This window comes from Athene cunicularia (genome assembly GCF_003259725.1).
Source record: "Athene cunicularia isolate RWA chromosome 5 unlocalized genomic scaffold, athCun1 chr5_part1, whole genome shotgun sequence".
Taxonomy (NCBI): domain Eukaryota; kingdom Metazoa; phylum Chordata; class Aves; order Strigiformes; family Strigidae; genus Athene; species Athene cunicularia.
In genome coordinates, this window is record NW_020799101.1 from 39,851,716 (window position 1) to 39,875,259 (window position 23,544).

The window sequence follows — 23,544 nt, forward strand, 5'->3', positions numbered from 1 at the left end:
TATGCCGCGTGAAGTGTACACGAAGCATCAAAACACTCAGTGCAACGCTACTTCAAGTAATTTACCTTTCATAAAGTTGCTGCTTCACTGGAACGGCCACCAGGTCGTCTGCAGTTCCGCTCTGAAGGACCCTCAGCAGGGCGTCCGTCTCCCCGATGCCGTAATTGAGCTTTGCTTCGGCCAGTTCCACAGTGAGGGGATGCTGATGCAGGTCCAGGTGAATGCCAGACATGATCCGGGCACGCTCTCTCTGAAGTCTTTCAATCTCTCTGCTCCTGCTGTCAGAAAGCTGGGATTTCCCTTCCATTTCTGTTGCTTGTGTGCCTCGAGGTTTCTTTTCTGCCTGACTTCGTAAATCGGTCACACTGCCACTCAGGCTGAGCAATGAAGAAGGAGGGCTGCCCTTAACACCACACCAGTTGCTAAATTTATTGTGTATGGGTAAGTCGCGGAGACTGTAGCTCCGAGGCCTGTAGGACTTTGCAAAAGTAGTATTTGTGTTGAGAGGAATTTCAGTATCACACTCGCTTTCAGTGACAGAACCTGTGTTGTCATCTTGGAAGGAAGTTTGCACATTGCTCACATCGGAGAGCGGGGGAGGGCAGCTGTTTTCATTTTTCCAGAAGAAATCATGAAATTGTAGAGAAGGTGCTTCTGCCAGAGGTTCTGAGGACATACCAGCATTTGTCTTACTTGAACAAGTGGCACTATTTTTTTGATTAAAAAGTAAGTCAGCATTTGGAAGTGAGTAGTTATGAACCAAAGCAGTATCAGAATTACCAACGTATTTTACGTGTCCGATTCCAGCTGAAGGACCTCTTCCTCCCCTCGTAACATACATGCAATGAAGTGAACGTGCCAGTGGGCTGCAGTCTCTGACATCACCAGTTAAAACTTCCCTGTGGTCTGACACCTCCAATGTACTACTAGAGTGATAGAGGCGTTTTGCACAAATGGTGGTGTGCGCGTCAACCGCGAGTCTATGCTGTTGTTCCAAGTTTTCTGAACCACCCTCTTCTAAAAGCTCTTTGGCTGCTTTCGCTCCTGAGAAACTTTCAGATGTCTTTTTAAAGATGGCTTTACATTCTCTAGAAACAATAGACTCACTGTCTGTTTCTGTCTGGGAAAAATTGTCCACATGAAGTTGCACGCTCGACTGTGGACCTGCCCTCTGCTTTCTCTGGTGGTGAAGGGGACTTGATGCATCACTGGAGTATCCAAGAGGTTCCTTCACAGAGCAGACAGACTTGCTAAAAGCAGCCTGGCTGCTGGGACTAGCACTAAGAGTAAGAATAGGGGAAGAGGCCCTATCGACTAGCAGGGTGTTTTTGTAACAATATTTTCTTTCTGCTGGAACCTCTAATTCTTTGATGCTTCTTTTATCCTGAGTGTGAGATGCCAGAGATTGAGAGGTGCTATTAGTAGGGCTGCTAACTACAGTGCACGAAGAACCATCTTGCCCTGAACTCAGTGAAGATGATGCGACAGATGAAACTCTGGTACTAGCAAAAGCAACTTTCTGCTGTGTATTTAATGATGTTTTTTGAAAATATGAGACAGGAGTGGAGGTTCTGGGCAGGAGAGGCAGGCGCATAAAGGAGTCTTCCAAAATGCTGTCAAGACTGTCATGGAAGTCAGAATTGCCCAGATTTCTCATCCCCGTTTGTTCTTGTGTTCTTTCTTCAGGAGAGAGTGTTTCCTCTTTCCTTTTGGGAATCCTACCTACTGCATCTGCACCTATTCCTTTCCAAGCAGTGTTTACTGCCTGAGATGCCCTCAATTCATTTTCCATTTTTACTTTCACTTGGTTTTGTTCATGTTTGCTTTGAGGTTCTTCCAAACTCTCAGTCTGAGTGCCTACATCTGCTGTAGTCTGAGTGCAGCTATCTGATCTAGTAGCCTTTACAACCTCTTCAGTTCCTCTTTGGTTGATTTTGGCATTCTGTTCGTTATCTATAACACTCTGTTGGGAGAGGTTTCCCAACAGCTCAGAAGTGTTCTGAAGAAGCTGTGACAGATGCATGGACAGGTTCTGCATGCTTGTCCAAGAAGAAGGTTGATGAAATAGGTCTCTCTTTGTTTCCTGCTTTCTTGCGGAAACATCCGTATAGCTTCTCTGATGTCTCCTCTGCCTTTTATACCTTCCTGTAGTTGCTGTTTGTGTTCCTTGCTCACATGTAATCCCCGGTAGTTTTTTGGAAGACCTTTCAGACTCAGAAGGATATAAAAGTACAATTTCATCAACCTGTATTGAAGAGTTACCAGGTTGTGCAGAAGGGCTCTCAAATTCAGCAGTGTTATTTTCTGGATTAGTTTCCAATGTTTCACTGGATACGCTGCTATATTGCTTGGTACTGTCACTCAAATATGCAGAATGAAAGTCTTGTCTGACATTGTCCCATCCTTGAAGACCTTTAATGCTGCTTAAAGTGCTTGATAAAACTTTTGCTGTAGCATATGAACTGAGATGAGAACGAAAAGGAGAGTTCTGAGAATTCAATCCATTGTCTACACTGGAACATCTCATAACTTTACGATTTTCCAGGTTTAAAGGAATTTGGTTGCAAGAGACATCACTTGCACTTCCAAAAACATACTGTTTCCAGCCAATCTTGCATGACCCATCTTGTTGCCACAGATGAATGTATGGGTTGATATCGCTTGAACTAAAATGCATTGTATCTTTATTGCCTTGCAAAAACAAATCTGTTTCTGGCTGGTATCCACCTTCTTCGGCTTTCCCTTCACTACACTGCGCTACAGAACTACTCTTTGAATGGACATCTGCTTCCCCACCCACAGAACTGTGAGCTGTGTGCAGTAAGGATGGTGGAGATTGAGTAGTACAGTCTTTTAAAGACTGGCTGCTGTGGGTTCTTGCTGCAAAATTTTGTAAGTTGTTGGGATCACAGTTTGCAAGCTTCTTAGTTTGTGCCATTCTTTGTTGAAATCTGGGTTTAGATTTAACCTGTAAAAAGTTCTTTGATTCCTGCTTTGAAAATCTTTCAACCCCGTGAAGATCTTCTTCAGTTGGTGATGGAGGCTCAACACTCATATTTAAATCTTGTAGTGATTTAGATGCAGAATATAACAAAGGATCTGCCTTAGCTGAAGCTTCCAAAGTATATTCTGTATCAGAGAAGACGGCAATAGCTGGGGCTGATAGTCTGTGACTTTGTAAATAAGGTCTCTGTTCACTTTGTTTACAGCTCTTTGTATTCCGTGTAGTAGAATATGATCTTTTGCTCCTAAGTTGCACCAATTTGGAATCTTGAGGAGGCAAATCATGGCTTTGTGGTAAAAACTTTATGGGGGTACTTTCATTATTCATCACAGAAAAACTTAGTCTTTCTGATTTCAGAGTCTTATTTCTCATTATAGCTTCTCCTCTTGAACGATTGTCTGCACTGGCATCATCAGCAGGGCTATCAATGCTTGACCCTGTATTATTTTTGCCAAGACAAATCTCTTTTCTACCATCTGCATTTGTTCTATCTGGCACCTGTTCTATCTGTTCACCTGTAGGCACATACTGACAATTATCTTGCAGATCTGCAGGTTGTTTTCCAAAGCCCAAGACAGTATGATACAGTCTTCTGGGATCAGTGCTTCTGCTGTACGTGGGATATGTTGGACTAAATGAATTGCAGGTGTGTTCAGCATCCACATCAACATCTCCGGGACACAGATTTTCCAACACTGTAACTTCCGAGCCCATTAATTCATTTGCAGAATCTGATGATACAGTAGTTTGCTTTTCATCAGGTTCTCTACTTAATGTTTTTCTCTGCTCTGACTTTACTGCAAAATGTTCAGCCTCAGTATTTGAATGCAGTTCATCCTCATTTCTAAGTATTTTTCTCATTTGTCCCTCTTTAACAAGAATTGCCCTTCCAGTATCCCAGAAAGGTAATGACGGTAATAAAAGAGAATTACCATTTAGTACTTTCTCTATGTGTTCAGTGAAAGCTTTTTGTGGTGGAACTTTACCCCAGTAGTGCTCATCATCTTTTATATCATTGTCAAGATTTTTATGATTACTTCCATATACAGGTTCCCCATCTACAGCTGAATTTTTATATGAAGTAGAATCTGTGTCTGATACTGGACAATGCCTGTTTTCTTTTGCAAGAGAAAGTAAAATACTTCCTGAAGCACATATTGGCTCATCGAAAACCACAGCCTTATCGGACTGAGTGTCCTGTATTTGCAAAGCAGCAAATGGAGAATGTTTCAATATACTTGTATGTGAAATATCATACGTGCCGGTCTCACCATGGCCTGTGTCTGCAGTTAAAGAAGATTCTGAAAATGGTGCTAAGGATAGGTGATTGACACTTGAAAATGCTTGAGGAAAATCTCCTTCTTTTACAGAGCACACACCTGAAGAACTAGCGGACACTTGATCAGTCAAAAAGGTATTCTGGAGGGAGTCCTCAAGCTGACTAAATGTTAGAGATTTTGAGTCATCAAGTAAACAAGCAGTGTCAAAAGCACTGAAGTTCTTGGAGCTTTGAAATGGTGTATCAGTTGGAGTATCTTCTGCACAGTAGGATGGAAGAGACTTTGATTCTTTACTGCCATTCTGTCCTTGACTCTGAAAAGTAAGCAAGCCCAATTCTGGTACAGTCACACTAGAAGTGCTACTGTAGTGTTCTGAGTACTCGTGAATTTTATTTTCTTTTATGTCACTGCAACTCTGGAAAGAACCTTGAATTATCTTCTCCTTTTGATCTGTTCCTGCAACTTTTTCAGGGAGTTTATTATTCTGAGCATACGTGGCCTCTGCAACTGCAGAATTATTTTTCCTTTCATCTTTTGTCTGAGAAACACCAGGAAAAGTTACAGATACACTTAAATCAGTTGATTCACTTTCAAAGTATTTTGTTTCTTCAGGGAGAACAGCATCGTTTTTACCTTTGTCTCCATTGCTGGCAATCAAAACATCAGCAGATGATGCTGGATGATCCAGGAGACCAGGAGAATATTCAGAACTGCCGGAGTTCCCATTATAATTTAGAAACTCCTTACTATAATGTGGATTTTCCCATGGAGACTTGTTCAGGCCTTCTGAGAGGGCTGAAGCATTCTTGGAAACAGTGCTGCCCAGCTGGTCGATGCAGCACTTTTCAGAAGTCCCGTGTCCCTGATTTTCTCTGGGCTCACGCTGATAACCAGCTACACCAGGAAACTCTGCATTTTCATTTTTACTGTTTGCTGTAGCATAGTTTGTGCTTAAAATTTTCTCCTTCCCATCATGCTGTGGTGAACTCCCCAAGTGAACTACTTTCCGAGTTGTATTAATATTGTGAAACATTTTTTGAGAAGAGCTTTCCAGTAAAGAACGCGTTTCCCCTCCCCCTATATCTTCCATCACTTCTTTCTCCAAAGAAAGCAGGTTTGAATTATCCAAGAGCAGTGAATCAGGCACAACGGCACCCTTTTCCTCTTGAGCTGTATCTTCTAAGGAATTAAGGCAGCCTTTTGATAGCTTATTAACCATCAGATCCACACTGTGGTCTTCATGAGCTTTATTAACATCCTGAATTGTATCTTCAGGAGAATCTACTTTTTCCAAGGAAAATGAGTTTCCTTTTGCCCCTTGCTGAAGTACAGCAGTTTCGGACTTGGGACCACCTGCACTGTAGGGACTGGAAGAGCTGTTCGCATTGACAGGTTGCCCAGATAGGGCATAATCAGGTGCACTGTTATATATAAAGGATTGTTCCTCCTGCCTGTCCTGTGTGGTCCTGGTTTGCAGAAAAGCTACATTCTTAGTTTGCATTTTATCAGAAAGCCTGTCTTCTCCCATTTTGTTGACTGCAGCTGGTGTGCCAACACAGACCTCGCTCTCCATTAACGTTTCATAGTAAGGCAGAACAGCTCCAGTTCCAGCATGTTTTTGTATGATGCCAGATGGTTTTGTATATCTTTTCAATCCAGTGGGAACATCTTGAACAAGATGGGAATCATCACTTACTCCAAGATACAAAAGGTGATTTACAGACTGGAACGGGGAGTCTTCCAATGAACCTTCTTTGTTTTTTTCAGTAGACTTCAGCATTGCTGGTGGATTTTGTTGCTTGCCGATATCTTCGTTATTTCTAGAAAAGCTGGTAGACACCCACTGTCTTTCTCTTAAGATTTCATTTAATTTACTGTCATCATATGTCATTCGGCAGCTGGTTTTGTTTCCAGGGAATAGTTCGTTCAGGTTTTGTAAAACGATCAGTTCTACCTCCTCCGAATTTTCTACAAACACCTGCTTTTCTTCAGCTGTTTCGGCCATTTGCACTAGATTCATCAAGTGCACTTGCTCCTCCTCAACTCTAGAGCCTACCAGATCCAACTCACAAGTATCAGGTCTTTTTCTAACGATACTCGCATTCAACTTCTCTGAAGAGCCGTGCTCAGGATAGCGCACAGGACAACTCATATACGCATGGCTGTCCTCTTTCAAGTGGAGACTTTTAAATTCTTGTTCAGTTCTGTGTTGGTCAATATCAGTACTATCATCAAGTAAATATTCATACGTATCGATATCTGTCATGACTGCATTTCCTGTATCTGTTACAGAGTCCGCTGAGCCACCACCTTCACTCAGTTCAGTAGAATCGTGGTATCTTGCATCACCTTCTAACAGCATATTCTGTTCAAGTTCTGAAGCTGTCAGGTATCTTTCAGGGATCTTAAACTGATTTAAAATTTCCTCTTTGTCATCTCTGTCACAATACACGTGATGTAGAGCTGGAGACTCTTCAGTAAATAAACCATTTTCATCTGTGCATGTGACTTCTTGCCTCGTAATAATCAGCCCCTCAGTGTTTGCCATGATAATTTGTTCTTCACTCCCAGTCACTTCATATTCATTCACCTTGTCTTCCTGAGGCAAACAGTTTGATGCACAATGTTCAATTAAATTGTTAGAATTTACTTGTCTTTCATTTTCAGGTTTTGCTAAAACATTTCCTTGCCTACTTGTGATTAGTACCGTTGCATCTACATCCTCTGTATTAAACACATTTTCTACTGTTCTGTTTATCTGTAAAAGCCCCTCACAATTATTAAGGAAGCCTGAAGTATTCTGAGTAATATCTGTTGTGTGGGAACACACAGCTGAAGGAGTGATTTTGGGAGGAACAGAAAACTCTGGTGAATAAATCCCTATTTCCATTTTCTCTCTTTTTTCTTTCTGGCAAAAGCTGCTCATTTCAAGTTGGTTGTCAGAATGCAGAATTGCTTTTGACTCCTGGGTGTGTTCTACCCTGGTGCTGACTACCTGCAGTTCATCTTTCTCCACCTCTTCTTGTGTCAGGCACAGATTTGTATAAAACTCACACTGAGCTTCACAAGCTACAATATCAGCGGGTTTCTTTGGATTCTGAGATAGACTAATGCCTTTAAAATCCTCTCCGCTCCTGTCTTCGGTTACACTTTGGACTTTGGCTACTGGGTAGTCAGGTAAATTTTCAATCTGTCTAGACTTAACTTCCAATGCATTTTTTTCTAAGTTGATTGCACTGTTGATTAATTCTGTTCTTTCTTCACCAGTGTTTGCTTGTGTACTCTGATAAGGAATGATAGTTTCTTCTGGATTGGTTTCTGGGTTTCTTAAAAACTTGGATTCCTTATTTATACACAGACTCTCCTCTTGAGAAACAGTCGCTGATGTATTTGTGTTGTATTCAAATACTCTTCCCGACTCTGAGTTTACATCATCTTCAGCAAGTAAGATACCCTCTGGGCAATCACTTTCGAGAAGGGCCTCTTTGTCTTCTCTTGATTCAAGTAAAGATTTGTTCTGTGTTTCTGTTTCCAAGAGAATGGTTGAATCAAATTCCACAGAAATGTCACCCATCTTATGCGTGCTGTTTTTCTGCCCGGCTGATTTTGAAGAGCATGTTGTGCAAAGGCAGCTAGAATGTACATCAGAACAACTTTCTGTGGCACTGACTTCCACAGTAAGATTGGATGTAGCTTCAGAATCTCCTTTCGCTATCGTTACATGCTCCAATAGTTTAGCATCATTTTCAGTCTCGGATGCACTTTGAAAAAGATTAGCTTTTGTCGAAGCTTTGTAAAATATGCCTGAATTGGACTCTGGGAGAAAATCGTTTGTACTCTCACAAATAGCAGCAGGGAAGGACTCAGTGTCTTTCCCATTCACATTCACTATGAGATAACTTACTTCATTTACCAATAAGTTTTCAAATTTGGATGAAAATTCTTTCTGAGCTACAGCCTGAGAATTTGGAACACAGTGATCTTTGCTTTCACTGCTTTCTTCTCTTATATTATCAATGCATAATGTAGAATTTTCTGGAATTTGTTGGGATAGGCAACTTGCCTGACTGTCTGCTAGAGCACATTCACGGGTATAATTTTTTGAAACAGGTTTGCTTTTGAATTCATAATGATTCAGCGAAGACAAGTCTTCATCCTTTGGTTCATATTCTTCATCATCTCTGCACGAAGGCACCTCTGGCACAATCTCTGACAAACTATCTGTGCTTGCTTCCATACAGATAATCTCTTTTTGAGACATCTCTATTGGCGTTGCAGATTGGTCGTAACTTGCACTGTGAGCAACAACTAATGGGTTACATTGATATGTTGTCTTCTGTGAGGAAAAATCTGTCTCTGTTGTTATTTCTTCTATGGATATTTGTTCATAATCCGTTTCTTGCATTGTTTCCAAATTACTCTCCCCAGATCTGAGGAGACCTACTGTAACAGCCGATTCTGCTCCTTGTCCAGACAGTGTCTGAAGCTCGTAACTGCTTACTAGAGAGCAGTTCTGATTTTTTAATTCACTGAGATAGAAACCTTCATCACAATACGTTGGCATTTCTCTTCTTGGAAAAAGCTGCCCGTGGTTTCCAAATTTTACTTCTTTTACTGTAGATGTCTGTGTTGAGGTCGTATCACGAGCAAGTCCTGTGGAAGATTCAGCAGCAGGTGCACTGACAGATGCACTTCCACTGCCTGAATCCGACACACTTGATTTTGTCACAAAGTTATTGTAATCATCATCGAGGTCATCTTTTTCAAAAGTTCTGAAGAAATAATCTTCTAAATCTGCATCTACGCAGCCATTTCTCTGCTCCAAAATGTGCATAGGTAACACAGAAATAAAAGGTGTTTTTTTCAGACTGTGATCTTTTGGCAGCTCTGGATGAGTTTTGTGGAGAGAATGCTCCTCTTTCCTAGATACCAGTGACAAGCAGTCTGCAGTGGAGGCGCTTTCCAAACAGTTGAATGTTTGTGTGCATTCAGTGGTAGACCTATAAGTGGATAATTCATTCAGTCGTTCATGTTCAGGATGATTTGACCTTGAATGTTCATAATAATCATGCTTTGCTGAAATAGGAACAAAAGAGGAGCTTGGTCCTACTGAGCTAACAAATGAGGACACTACATCTTGAGATTCTAAGGAAGAATTTTCCTTAGAGTTTGTCCATCCCTTAAGAATCTTATTTAATGATCCACTCTCAGAAACTCTGCTTGCAGTTGTTGTTGTTTCAGGTAAAGGTACTTCTGATGTGTCAGAGGAGAAAACTGTGTTTATTTCATTTATATGATGTGATAAATGAGTAATGCTGTGTATCTGCTTAGAGCCAGAAACAAAAGAAACTTCAGCAGCTGACTGCTTCAGATCATCTTTCTTCAGCCAAAGCTCTGGTTTGCTCAAAGAACACAGATGAGCTTCCTGAAATTCCAAATTTTCATGGAAAGAAGGTGCTGTTATTCTGGGGCTGCTGATGTCAACCTTTGAGTCACAGGAAGACCAAGCATCAGTAGTGAGCAAAGGATTTCCAGTTGCGAAATACAGTTGTCTATCAAGAGACCTTTCTTGTTCTACAAAGGAGACTTTTGACCCCCTCAGCAACTGCTTGCAAGCGTTACTGGAAGCAGGCTGTGGTTTAGTGTCCAAATAAAAGGAACTGCTCATCTTCAGATCATAATTGGTCCCTTCTGTATCTCTGTCACAGGTCTTGGACTCATGGTCTTCCTCAGTCTGTACAGTTGGTGATCTCGGAGTTTGTAACTTCCAAAAAATCTCTGCTGGCACTTCATCAGATGAATCAGATTTGGATTCTTCTACTGGATCTTCTGCTGGCATCTCTTCTCCATCAGCTAAGCTGTCCAGAGAAAAGCTTCTTTCAGGCTTTCCCAGTCTCCTATGAGCTGCATATGATGTCACCAAAGATGAAATGTGGTGATCAGTTCTGCTTTTGTAAAGTTTAGCCGGCTCATGGTGGACCTTTGACTTGTGAAATCGGCTTTTGTTTTGCTTTTTGGCTTTATTTTCCTTTTCTACCAGAGAGTCTTGTGACATCTGACTGTCATCACTCTCCGAATCTTCTGGGTTAGCAAGACATTTATTTCTGTCAAAATCTTCTTGTTTCAGTTTCTCTGTGAAAGCTTTTGCATAAGTGCAGGAGAGAGAATCTACAGAATAGGAACTGTCAGTATCAGAAATCTCATTTTCATCATCCTCTTGCCAGTTCCCCAGCACATCTGTGGCTGTTTTGGACACTCCAGCACTTAGCATCTCAGCACTGTGCCACTTTTTTTCAACGTAAGGGAGTGGTGCCTGTATGTTCATCTTAGTGAGATTTCCTACTGATGTTGCCACCATCAGAAATTCTTGCTGTTCCACCGATGATTTCTCATGACTTGGCAAGGCCGAGGTTGGCTCTCTCTTCCAGTTCTTAGCTGTTTGGTTTAGATGCACTGATGGTGGGTTTCCATACACTGTTTTCTTAATTTCTTTAGGAACGTTTTCTGGAGAAGCGCTGTGGCCTTTTCCATTGATATCCATTCTAGTCTTTTTATTGGATACCTGAGCTCTATTTTGTTCTAGATTGCTACTTGCAGGCAGACTTATATCTCCTAGCACCTTTGCTTTTGTCATTCTTGTCCCTGTAATAAAGGTTTCAGGCTCATCCTTCTCCTTAAAAAGATCAGGAGAGGAGCCTTTAGAGGTCTGGTTTGGAGATCCAGCTTGCCCTGCTTTGTCATCCAACTCTTCAATTTTTGGATCATTTTTATTGATATAAGCCATGATAGCTGAATCATTAGAGTCTTTTTCTGCTCCTTTTTTTTCCCCAAATGAAGATGGTGTTTGTTTTTCAGTTAGCTGCCTCTGGACTGAAAAGGAGATCTCTTTTTCATCATTAAGGTCATCCCTCCCAGAAACATCTTTATGTCTTTTGTAAAGATATTCTACAGATGACAATCTCCCTGGTGTACTGACTTCACAGCATTGATCAATATTTGGTGAGGTAGATAACTTTGGGACAGTCTCCTTCTTCAACACACAGCTGTGGAAATAAAGAAGAAATAAAGCCCAGTCCTTGCTTGAATAATGTACTGAATGTTTCCACATCAGTAATGTCTTGTAGTTTAAAGTAACAATACACAAAGCAACTATCTTAATGCCTTTCAAAAGCAAATTCTAGCAGAGAATAATAATAATAATAATAATAAAAAAAATCTGTCAGTAACTGCACAGTCCCCTAGATATCCTGAAAGATGTTCTGCAACACAAGGGAATAGCTCGGTGCTATGTGGTATTGCTTGGTATTTAGGCGCAAGTATCTACAAACTTTAGTTAAAAATAAACGAAGGTTCTAAGTCACAGGAATCCACTTAGCAGAGTTCAGCTATTTCCTGCCTCCAGGACCATGCTGTGATAGACACCCTAGCACCCCATCTTTTTAAGCATTGCGTAGAGGCCAGGTTGGACGGGGCTTTGAGCAACCTGGTCTAGTGGAAGGCATCCCTGCCTGTGGCAGGGGGGTTAGAACTAGCTAATCTTTAAAGTCCCTTCCAACACAACACATTCTGTGATTCTATGTTTATTTAGCTTGAGAAAGGCTGGGCAACGTAAAAATCCAAACCAGAATCACCCCAATGATACAAATATTCTGAAGGAAGCTCGACCCTAATCAAGACAAAATGATGCAGAAATTTGTATTTACCAACAGTTTGAACAAGGTAAGAACAAGTATTGATCCAGTTCTGGAAAACATTCACAAAGAGGTAAAAAAAATGCTGAAAAGGCTTGAGAGAGTAATGTAAAAAACAGTAAGGAAGACCATGTCAAAGAGCTTTACAGATCTGAGCAAAAAGGACAAACAGCTCTAGTGTGACATACAATATAGTAAGTTCATTGATACTGCAAGTTCTGGGATTGTTTCAATACATTGAAAGGCATTCTGGATTATATATAGGTGGCCACTGAAAGTATCCTGAATTTAAATTACTTTTGAAAGTGCAGAGGAATTGGCAGATGTTAACCTACCTGGGTACCTGGGGCAGACGTGGGTTACAGAACGAAAGCTGACTGTGCTGCAAGGAACCCGAACCCAAGGACTTCCTTCTCTTTTGCAATTGGTGATCTGAAGAGGACTGTGCAGCACTATTTTCATTTAGGACTTGGGATTGTTTCGCACACTCTTCGTCGAGCCAGCAGCGAGCTTCCAGCTGCTCTAGGTTTTGCTTGGCTTCCAATAACTTCTGCTTCTTGACAATCCTTTCCAGCTGGAATTTGACCTTTTTCCGTCTGATGTTTCTTTCTGCCTTTTTTAAGGAGTATCTTCGCAAGAGCTCCAGCTGCACCAGTCTCTTCTTGTTCTGCTGTAGCAGAGAAGGGCAGATCTCCAGCCCAGTGGTACTCTGTACCTCAGCCTCTGCATACAGCGTAGGCTCTGTCTGCACTGCAAACTCCCTCTGCTGTTGCTGAAGGGCAGCCAGTCGTTTATTCTCATTTATAAGCCACTGCTGGTCTGTAAACAAAACAATGATTGAAAGAAAATAAACATTATAGGAAAAATACTGCTTGTTACTACCTCGTTTCTTAATTTAATCCACCTCGAGAGAAGAGAATTTTTATGGATGTAAAGCAGAATCTTACAAAACATTTAGAGAAAAACGCATCATTGCTGAACTTTACTGATAACCAAAAGCCTCTCCACTGGGATAAGGACTTGGGTCACAACTGCAAGATACAAACTTGGCTGATTACAGCTAAGGAGACTGGTGGATAAGACCTTGTTTGTAAACAAAAAGTAGAACGTTTCAGTTTCTCAAAGATTACACTCAAACATCACCTCAATTTTGTTGTTAAAATACAGTGGAAACATTAAAAGGCCTGAGCTAAGTTCTGCACTTTTCATAGGGTGTATATTCACAGTAGTGAAGTACGAGTTAAATAGCTCTTTGCTGTGAAATATGCTACTGACTTCTGCTTTAATTATTCTGATGTCACATGTTAAACTTTGCATGTGTTACTTAGTGAATGAATGTGCGTGCACTGAGAGCAGAGTTAACAAGGGAGATAGAAGAGGAAATTGTACAGAGCTAACCAGAGCCTCTGTGTTAATGCAGCAAACGGAATTTCATGCACACACTAATGAGCCTTTGGCTAATAAGTTCCTACATTGCAAGTGAAAAAATAAGTGTTTATGAAATCTTAAAAATGTCAGTGACTTCTCACAACAGCATTTGAGTGTTTTACAACTATTATGTAGGTAACTTGCAATATTGTGTAACTTCATGCCTTTTGCTCCTAGCCCTCCTTAACTTGACTGAGCCAACAAAACCCACCTGCAAACTATTTTCTCTCACTTACCTAGGTGTGCTGAAAATGAGGGAGCCCAGAGACATATTAAGGACCTTTGTTTTGCACAGGGAACGGCCAGTTTTGTGCTGGCCCTTATTGGTGGCAAGTTCAGTAAGCCTGAGGGCTAGCCCTCTCTACGCCCCACCCGGGATGTGCCTTGTTTGGAGGGACAGCTGCCAGCTACCAGTCCTGGGGATGGGCATGCAACCTTCCAGGTGGGTTGAAGACAAGGCTACCAGGAACCCACCGTGTAGGTACCTGCTGGACAGTTCTGCCAGCCTCTCCAAACCCATCAGACTGAAACTTCCCAAACACTACAAATCCTGTGTGACACCTGGCCGAGGTACAGCACCAACCAACAAATTTACTACTGGTTGCAACTACGGCTGCTCCAACAAGCACTTGCTAAAACAGCCTGATGGGAGCCCACATATATTGTATACGAGCACTTTAGCACGTAATGCGCTTGAAATAAATCAAATACTCCCGTGGCAATGACACAGGTGAAGCCAACACAACCTTTAGCTATCAGGGTGAATGTAATTCAAAAAAGACAAGCTCATACCACCAGTTAATGCCTATTTTTCATAAAATCACCACTCCACAAAGAGTTAGTGTCCCCCATATTTCATAAATGCTAAATATACTCATAAACCAACCGATTAACCTAATTTGATAATGAAATATGTTACCTCTGCTTACACTCTTAGTCTTCTCTAAATATTCTGAACCTGATCTTTGCAATCAATGGGGAAGCAGCAGAGAACACAGAACACCATGTTGATTTGTTTTTAACTCTGGATAGCAAACTACTTTATTCTATGAGGAGATGCACTTAGAGGTTTTTCAGAGTGCACTGGCTTCAATCTGAGCTATGATGAACTGTAACAATCTAAAGACAGATTATTGAGATCATCACTACCAGATTGTGTCTGATGGCTTGGACATGTTCTCTTAATGAAGCAGTTTGTTTTTATGCTGCTATAAAAATACACATATTCAGTTGTACAAAGCAAATGAAAAATACCCTTAGCTGAAAAAGCAATGTAAGAATCACAGTCAACATTCCTTGACAAGTAGAGCATTTCTCAAAGGACCAAAGCTTTTCAAACCACTTCTGTTTTACTAGCAGCAACAATTTTTTGGCTGGGCTTACCTTTCATCTGCAGTCCTCTACCAAATAAGCAACCTTTCGCTGCACTTTCAGGGGGTTAGGAATTAAGAGGTATTTAAGTCTGATGTCATGAACGAGGTCTACCCACAGCTCTGCACAGCTTTGCTGCAAGAGAGGAATTTCGGGCTGTGGAAGTTTCCCTAATGTAAGAAATCAGTGAAGAGGCGTTGTCAGCATCATTTGCTTGGTGACTATTGATCTTGTAAAACATCCTTCATTAGTGATCCCTACCACAATCAATCTCCTGTTCCGTTTATGTTGGCAGCTCTGCACACAGCACATGCACAGAAGTAGGAATTGTAACTCTGTGGTTACTCTACAGGTAAAAGGGAAGCATTCTGGTAATTATTTTATTTAACTTTGCTCAATAATACTTTTACCTTTCACATACAAAGCTTTTTTCTCGACTCTATTTCCAGATCTGTCCTCTTCAGCATGTTTCTAGCAAGCACAATATTTGGCCGATAAGAGTTTCCCTGCAACAGAGCTGCAAGCTCTAAGATGATAATTAATCTCTGCTCACAAACTTGCCTCTGTCAGGAGCTGAGACACTGAGGGTGCAGAAAAGGTGGAGAAATTGATGGGTTGCCAAGTGAAGAACTGTATTTGGCTGGCAAAAACTACCTGCCTGGCTAAGCTTTGCATGAACACAGCAAAACCAGCAGAACTAGATGGAGGCAAAGAACAAGTCTACAGAGCCTTGAAATAAAGACATTCTGGGGGAACTCTCCTGGTTCTCTGTACTATCTACATATCCTAAGTCCATTTCTGCTAAGTCTCATCACCACAATTTCCTTTTAACATCTTCATTGTGGCTGACATAATTAAAAGATAGCAGACTGCATACGCTTGTGTCTGAGAAGCTTCCAAACATTCACAGAAGTTTTCTTCTTCCAGGAACGAACAGCAGGCTTTGCCAAGTGGGAACGGTGCCTTCGCAATAGGCATACTTTGCTTATCAAGAAACCCGGATCAAATAATTCATGAGGAGACAAACTAGAGAACACTATAATAACCCAATTTCAGTGGTCAAAATGCCTCAGGGTGAAAAATGTTCCCAAATCAGACTATAAACTCGTTAAGGGGCAGCCCATCCCTACCCAGACATCTTACCGAGTATGTCTGCCTGCACATAAGGCAGCACCTCTGGAGGCCAGGAGCCACTGACGCTAAAGAATACCTCTCCAAATACGCCGTGGCTCCATGTTCTGACATAGCTATTTGCCATTCAAAATCTGATCTGTGATCTTGCCTTTAGCACCCTTGCGTAACACTGTAGAACTTCCTAGAAATAACTCCTATTTGAATCAAAGCATGCCCCTCTTTTTTTAAATTCAGGTTTGCTTTAAAACAAATTCAGCAACGGAGAATGAAATACCACTGATTAATCATCTTCACGGTAAATAAACCCCACACCTTATTTTTAGTGTTAATTTGTTGCACTTCGTTTTCTACCACAGACTATCTACATACTATAAAAGTGCAGGGGTGTGTGGAAATACTGACTCCATAAAAGCCAGTGAAACTCTCTTCTCCTTAATTGGAGCTGGGATTTTATCTCTGAACTTCAGCGTCCCGCCTATTTCTCAGATGTGTTTCCTTTGTCTTCACTATTTAAAAGTCACATAACAATCACAGAAAATTCAGTTTGAGCTGTGGTCTTATGCCATGGCCCCATTTTTACTACTGAGTGAAATTAATTAAAAGCACATTGAAAATGGTCTATATTGTTACAGGTGACATCATCAATGAAATGTGTAAAGAGAGTACCTCAACCGACACAAGTTGCTGCTTTGGAAGTGCTATTTGGTTCCTATCACATCCCGTTAGAACAGTTTTCACTGAAAGCTTATGGTAGGAACTACCACAGTCATCTCAGTTTCAATCTCCCAGAACAACTCATTGGATGAAGCACAGGTATATCACAAGAAAAACTTAAAACACAATAGCAGACTTGGTCCACACTGCAACATGGCAGAATTCCACTACAGATATGAGCAGAGCAAAGCTGCAGGGAGGCAGGATGGGGAGCAGCTTAGGAGACAGAGGCTCAGTGCCACAGGGGAGTAGCATGCTGGTGCCACCTCTCCCAGCTGGGGTGCTGCAAAGGAGGGCCTTTAGTCCTGGTAACCAAAGCTTTGTAACTGTTCTCAAGGGAAAGGCAATTATAAGAGAAAACTAGTAATAAGTCATAGTAAAAGTTCCACCCGTAATATAAAGTATAACCAGGACAAGAACATCAAGAGGTTGAAAGAATGCAATAATGGAAGGGAAGAGGCAGGTACCCACTTTCTTGGATCTGCTGGTTGATTAGCGCTTGGTCATTTTCTAGTTCCCGCTCTGCTTTGATCTGTCCTCTCAAGATCTGCTGCTTTAAATCTTCAACATAGAGCTGCTGCTGCTGAATTTGTTTTCTGTGGAAAGCTTCCTGGTCTCTCAGTTTCTGTTTGTACTCTTCATGCACAGCATCTATTTCTCTGCTGTTAGGAATGCTGACAGTGAATTTAAACCAGAAACAAATACCAAACATTCGTGACAAAACAAGTCATCTTACCAAAGAAAGACAACATTCAAGGTACTGTTTTGTTTCATAAGGGTGCATTATGACAAAAATTCATGACGGTAAAGTAGCCGTGTATATGCCTGTCACTGCAGGCTATAATCCTGTAAGTATCATAAATGCCAGCAAACATGAGAGCTCTCATGGTGAAGCAAAAAACTCCACCACAAGAAAAATAATATAAAAGAAGAATCTTAAAAATCTTTTCACTTTTCATTTTGCTGTGGATCTTCCAAAAATTAAATTCAGGAGCAGGGTTATATAGGGTTTACATTATAAAATTTTATAACCACTATATAGGATATTTGTCATCTAAGTATTTTAAAGTGCTTTACAGAAATGACAAGCATTCTTCTCTGTTTTCACATCAAAAATCTCCAACCTAGAAAGGGTTACAGGCATTGTTGAGATTACACTGACAGTCTCGGGCAGTTCAAAGGAAAGAACTTGATCATCCAATTGTCTTCCGGATGCAACAACCATATTAGGTTACTGCTTCTACATTTGGAGCAGAATTGTGACCAGAAAAGTAACTAACCTGCAAAAAAACAGGTAACCAGTGACTAACCAGTTCTCCCTCCAAGATGTTTAGTTCATAACCGTGTGCCACACACACACACACACACACACACAGAATGTATTAATCAAAATAGTTATCTATTAGCATGATCCATGATAATATTCAAATTACATTAACCCTCTGAAAGAAATATATATTCTACCTGTCCACACATTATCATCAGAAATTTTTAATACTAAAGTTATTATATAAGGGTTATCTATGAACTCTGACTGACTTTTTGTTTCTAAACACCACATTATTATGTGTAACCTCAAAAAATTAAACTTTTAAGTCTTGGAAAAAAATGTAGTATATTTTACTAATGAAGTAAATGATGTATTTATTATAGTTTTAAAGAGAGAAAAGTTATTAAAACTCTGAAGAGTCCCCTGAAGGTCAAAAGAAAACAAAAATATAATTTCAAAGGGAATGCTTTGGAAGCATCATGTTGTTTGTAAAATCATTATCAATACAAGGTCACCTGTATGAAAAGAGCATTTGACTGTTGCTACATGGGAATTAATGTGACATTTCTACTTTGAACTGTAAACATGTGTTCAAAGAGACCGTTTCTACAGCAACGGCTTTGATTCTGTGTGCTAGATTAGCAGACAAAACAGATAAAACGATTAAGCAGCCAAAGCCTACAAATCTTCTATAGTACCTTTACATGGAACATACGTATCACTTTCTTAAGAAGCAGTGGGAAAGCCTCACTACACAAAAGCCTTAAGATTCTCAATAATTTACAACATTACTGTGACTCTTTTGCTCACCTGAGGAAAAGAGAATTCAGCTGGGTTTTAACCTTTATGTAAATGTAACATGGTGAGAATAACTAAAGAGGAACATCTTTGGTTTAATTGTCTGACATGGTGCTAACGGTCAGAGTACAAAATCTGCCACTGTCATCTGCCAAATATCTGTTTGGGACCCAGAGGAACAAAAGACAAGAATAGGCAGCTCCAAGATCTATTTGTCCTTGGCTTGACTACAAAGATGCCAACAATCTGTGATTTGTAATTTTTTTCCTCTCAGATAAACTTTAATTGGTCCCTGGGAAACAGGAGTGGGATGCCTCATTTTTTATTCAGCTGAAGTAGGTTTGAGTTGACACTTCACTGCAGCACTGAAACGCTCCTGTGACCATTACAAATCTCCAGCTGTTCGGGTATTTGTAATGCCACCAACGACTGGGGGACAAACTCAGAGGTTAAAACTAGACTGGTTAACTAAAGAAGAATCCCTTTTCAAACACAGTATTAAAGCTGAAGGATCTCATTTAGGAAAAGCTCCCAGGGTTTTAATGGTAGCTCTGAGGGAAGCCTTCCCCGAATACAGCTTCCAGGTTATCTTCCGTATTTTCCAAGGGAAACGTAATGGAACAGCCATATAATCTGAAGGTTAAAGTACTGATCTGAGACAAAACGTCTCTGATTTTAGAGCAGCTGTATCACCTCTGTGCTTTCACATACTTACACCGCAAGGTCTTCAGGGTGAGGACTGCCTCTGGATGCCTATGCACTAAACCTAACAGAGCCCTGACGTCACCCGAAGCCTCTCCTTGCCGTACCTTAAAACTAATAAACCTTAATAGCAATTGTAAATGCAAAGTCTCTGTGCATACTCTGATGGTGGGGTAGTGTCTAAACTGTTTTGCTAACAAACATATAGAAGCTCTGATTCCTATGGTGGTAAGAAAGCTGAAAAATGTGAGTCTGTTACTGGACAATTGCATGGCCTTGGGCAAGTCACTTAGTCCGAGACACGTGTGAAAGAAGCAAAGTATGTCCATCTAAGAGGAGTGATGGGGATCCATTAACATTATCAAATATCAGAAAGTATCAGAAGAGCTGACTTCTATCAGTTTATCATTATTATTATCACCATTCTGTATGAGACTTAGGAAACTGAGTAAATCATTGACAATAAGGCTGGAAACTGGAACGTGATAGTAAAACAGTAGACAGAGAATTCTTGTTCTGCAACTGTTGACTAAAACTAGATAAAATTCCTCTTCCAAAATGTCTCATATTCTTCCTAACCATGACTTTTAGCCCTCAGTCATCCTTTCCATAAAATCGGCCTATCAGAGTTCAAACTGTTTACAAATTGAAACCCAGGGTTTAAGTTATGAAACAACTCAGTGTTGCATTTCAATCCAAAGACCTCACAATGCTCGCAGAGGTAGTTAGGTAACATCATTTCACAGCTGGGAAAGAGGGTCACAAGCCCTACCCATACTTTCCAACAATGCTGAACCTTCCCCCCTACGTATTATAAAGTATCAGAGAATAAGCAATGCAAACAATGCACATGGAAGAGTGGTGTTTGCTGTTCTCAGCAGCACTAGCGTATTCCCTTATGTGTGTGGTAATGGCTTTTTGCTGAACTAGCACTAAACTGTAAGATCCTTTCCAACAGGCATGTGTATTTGCACACAGAGCAGAACACGATGCAGGCCAAACTGATGTTATTAATCACAGTTCCATACTATGGCTACACCCCAAAAAGGCAGAATACAGAGACATACCCATACTTCACTTTAAGCCTGGGGAAAAGAATCGCAGCACAGCAACCATTGCAGCATTATTATAATGCTTTTGTTCTGGTAATGTAGCCAGCTGGTACAATTCTCTCTCTCTAAGGTTAAAGTTTCTGTAATTAAATACTGTTGTTGAAGGTGTAGATATATGAATCTGCTCCTATTTCTGTGCATCTTTGCTTCATCTAATTTTTAATAGGATAAAACAAAAAACAGGCAGGGAAGTAAAGACTGAATACGGAGACTGAACATTAAACACCTTTTTATGAAGTTGCTTCTTAAAGATGATTTTCTCAAGCGGAATAAAGAGATAATGAACATTCCTGCAGAGACACTTACATAATACAGGTATGCCAGAAAACGTTTTTCCTCTGGCTGTGAGACTACTGACTGAGAGCCCTAAATGACTGGCTGGTTTGGGATACAGATCTGTCTTTCACAGAAACTGCTGAAACCAAGAACATGAGGTAAGAACACTCCCTCTTTCTATCTTTGAACATGCTATGTCACGTCAACACACTCTTGCTGGTTTGTGGAAATAGCATGACAAACTAAAATAAAAAATGAGGTGACAATTCCCCCCCCCAAAAAAAAAACCCAACACACCCAAACCAAAAAACAGATACACACACCCACACACACTTCATGGCTAAATCAGCTAATAGACAATTTAAAGAACAATCAGTTTGTGTTATACATGTTTGAATGATTAAACTAAAACCAAATATCAATCCATTTAACATAAGAATTTAGTCATATTCTGTAATAGGTAAATGAGATAATTAATTTTTTTTTTTTAATCTAAAACATCTTAAATCAGATGTACTGTTAAATTTAGACTTGAAATATAGGAATACTGTGAAATACAAGAATCAAGCACAGACCAATTTCTGCTATTGCCTGCATTCCTGCCTTCCCACATAAATAATCTACACTCAGTATAGTTCTGGCAGGAAAAAATATAACCTGAGGACGAACGTAAGACAAACAGCTTCATTTCTGTAGGCATCAAGACATACATAAAATCTTGGTTTCATGGGACAGGCATACAGCATATAAAAAAACCACAACCCTGCACAGAATTTCCTAAAAGCATGCAAATTTCTAGGTGTACTAAATGCAGCAAGAAGTGTCAACAGTTACCGCTCCAGCAAAGTAAACCTTTAAAAACAACAAGTAAAATGACAACAGAAAGACACCAACCTTAAACTAATCACAAATTACTGAGAAAATTGTCATATTATACCAATGCTGCCGGATTGTTTTTCCATCTCATTTTTTCTCTCCACAAAGTTTGCATGATGCATGCTAAATGAACCATCTGTAAATCCACATTTTTTTCCAGCCTGTTTTGTCGTCAGCTCTCTGGGATCCTATTGTGCAATTCTCCTCCCCTCTTCCCCAAACACTTCTACTGCTGATGCAGAGGCTGGCGGCTGCTACAGCATAATGCAGTTTTCAGTAACTATGGCAGCAGTAGCTCCGTGGTGAGGCTGAATGCCTTCTGCAACAAAATCTCAAGGCTCAGATAGAGAAACTCAAGTGAAAATAACCACTGTTGCTAAAAGCTGCAATTTGCCAGTTTTCCCAGAGTAAACATCAGTCAAGTTAGCATCCCCATCCTTCTGTCTGTCTAGTGTTCAAGTCCCATTTTTCTTTCACAAATTATTTTTTCCAGGGGAAGAAGAGTTAATAATAAAGCAGAAAAAAAAGATGTTGGCAAAGCATTTTGCACCCTTGCAAATCCCAGCACTGAGAGCAATCGCAAGCCAGGGTTACAAGCCTATCCACTGATATACATCCACCCCCACTCCATCCTCCCTCTCCACCCGTGTCCAATCCGGAGCCCTTTCCGCAGGGCCTCAGAGCATCACAGAGCGGCAGACACCACGCAGCTCCACAGAGTCCTGCATCTGCTTCTGCCTAGCACAGAGGTTCAAACATCTCCCTTCTCCACCCTAAAGCAAAGGGAAGAGCAATGAAGGAGATACAAAGACCTTGTATTATCACCTCCTCCGTCCTCCTGAAGCAATGTCACTCACACAATTCAGAGCAAACACTGGGGTGTGGTGGGCAGGAGGTAGGAATCAGAAATCTGTCAAAACAGCCAGCAGTCAGGAACCTTTAGAAATAAGGGACCTTCAGAAATGTACACAGAGGATTCCCTTTCACGGAAATTACTATCAGGTGAAACATCATTTGGATTTCCAGTTAGCTGGTTTGCTGACAGAAAAAGCACACCTGTGCATTTTTTGTTGTTGTTGTTGTCAGGCTGGGTTTCTTTTAGCCTTTTAATGCAAGATCTCTTTCTTTTTTTTTTTTTTTTCTTTGCCGAAGCCCCCAAAACAACAGTCAGACGATGACTTATTTAAGGCAACCCGATAAATACACTTCTAAAACAGACCTCTTTTTGGCAAGGAGTCACAGGCACAAGACAGTCACATACTCCAGTAAAGGTCACCGCTGCCTTGCTAAATTCTAGTTGAGCTGGAACTATGATCTATCAGAGGTTTTCCCCTTACAATTTCAGTTATATGTAGAATCAGTTAGTTCTGCTAACCCACTATATGCGATTCTGCTGTGAATTGTAGAGTTGCTGTAACTGACACAGCACGTTTCTCTGAAATGAAGCATGTGATGGATCTTTTTAAAAGATGCAAAAGATTTCTTTAACTTGTATTTGCAGAGCACTTCAAAATTCTCAAATGAAAGTAAGAACTCGGTATTATTTTTACAAATATTAGTTGGACCTGTTAATTATATCACCATTAGAATAGTAACAACATAATTATGTTGTGTTCTCCAGCATCAGATGCCATTTCTGTGGGCACTGTTTCCCTTCCACTTTAGTAGAATTTCACACATTCTTGTAAGATGACTTTTTTTTTTACTTTTTTTTTTTTTTTTTTTTCTGTTTTAACAATGTTGGTATTTTTCAGGAAAGAGAGCTTAAACATGTTTCAATCAGCTAAAATTAATACGGTGTACTGCTATACCACTGGACTCTTAATGGAACAACTCCTGATTTTTTTTTTTTTCAAACCAGCAAGAGAACAAAAATCAGGGTTTATAT

At 40.5% G+C, this 23,544-nt stretch overlaps 1 protein-coding gene across 1 annotated transcript in view; it reads right to left on the minus strand.

Moving 5' to 3' along the window:
• Positions 1-23,544, minus strand: part of STARD9 (StAR related lipid transfer domain containing 9) — a 105,528-nt gene that overhangs the window by 10,575 nt on the left and 71,409 nt on the right. The window contains exons 22-24 of the mRNA XM_026849325.1: positions 17,094-17,284; positions 12,311-12,794; positions 66-11,327 (exon numbers count right to left, since the gene is read on the minus strand). Coding sequence (XP_026705126.1) covers positions 66-11,327; positions 12,311-12,794; positions 17,094-17,284 — 11,937 coding nt within the window. The remainder of the gene's footprint in view (positions 1-65; positions 11,328-12,310; positions 12,795-17,093; positions 17,285-23,544) is intronic.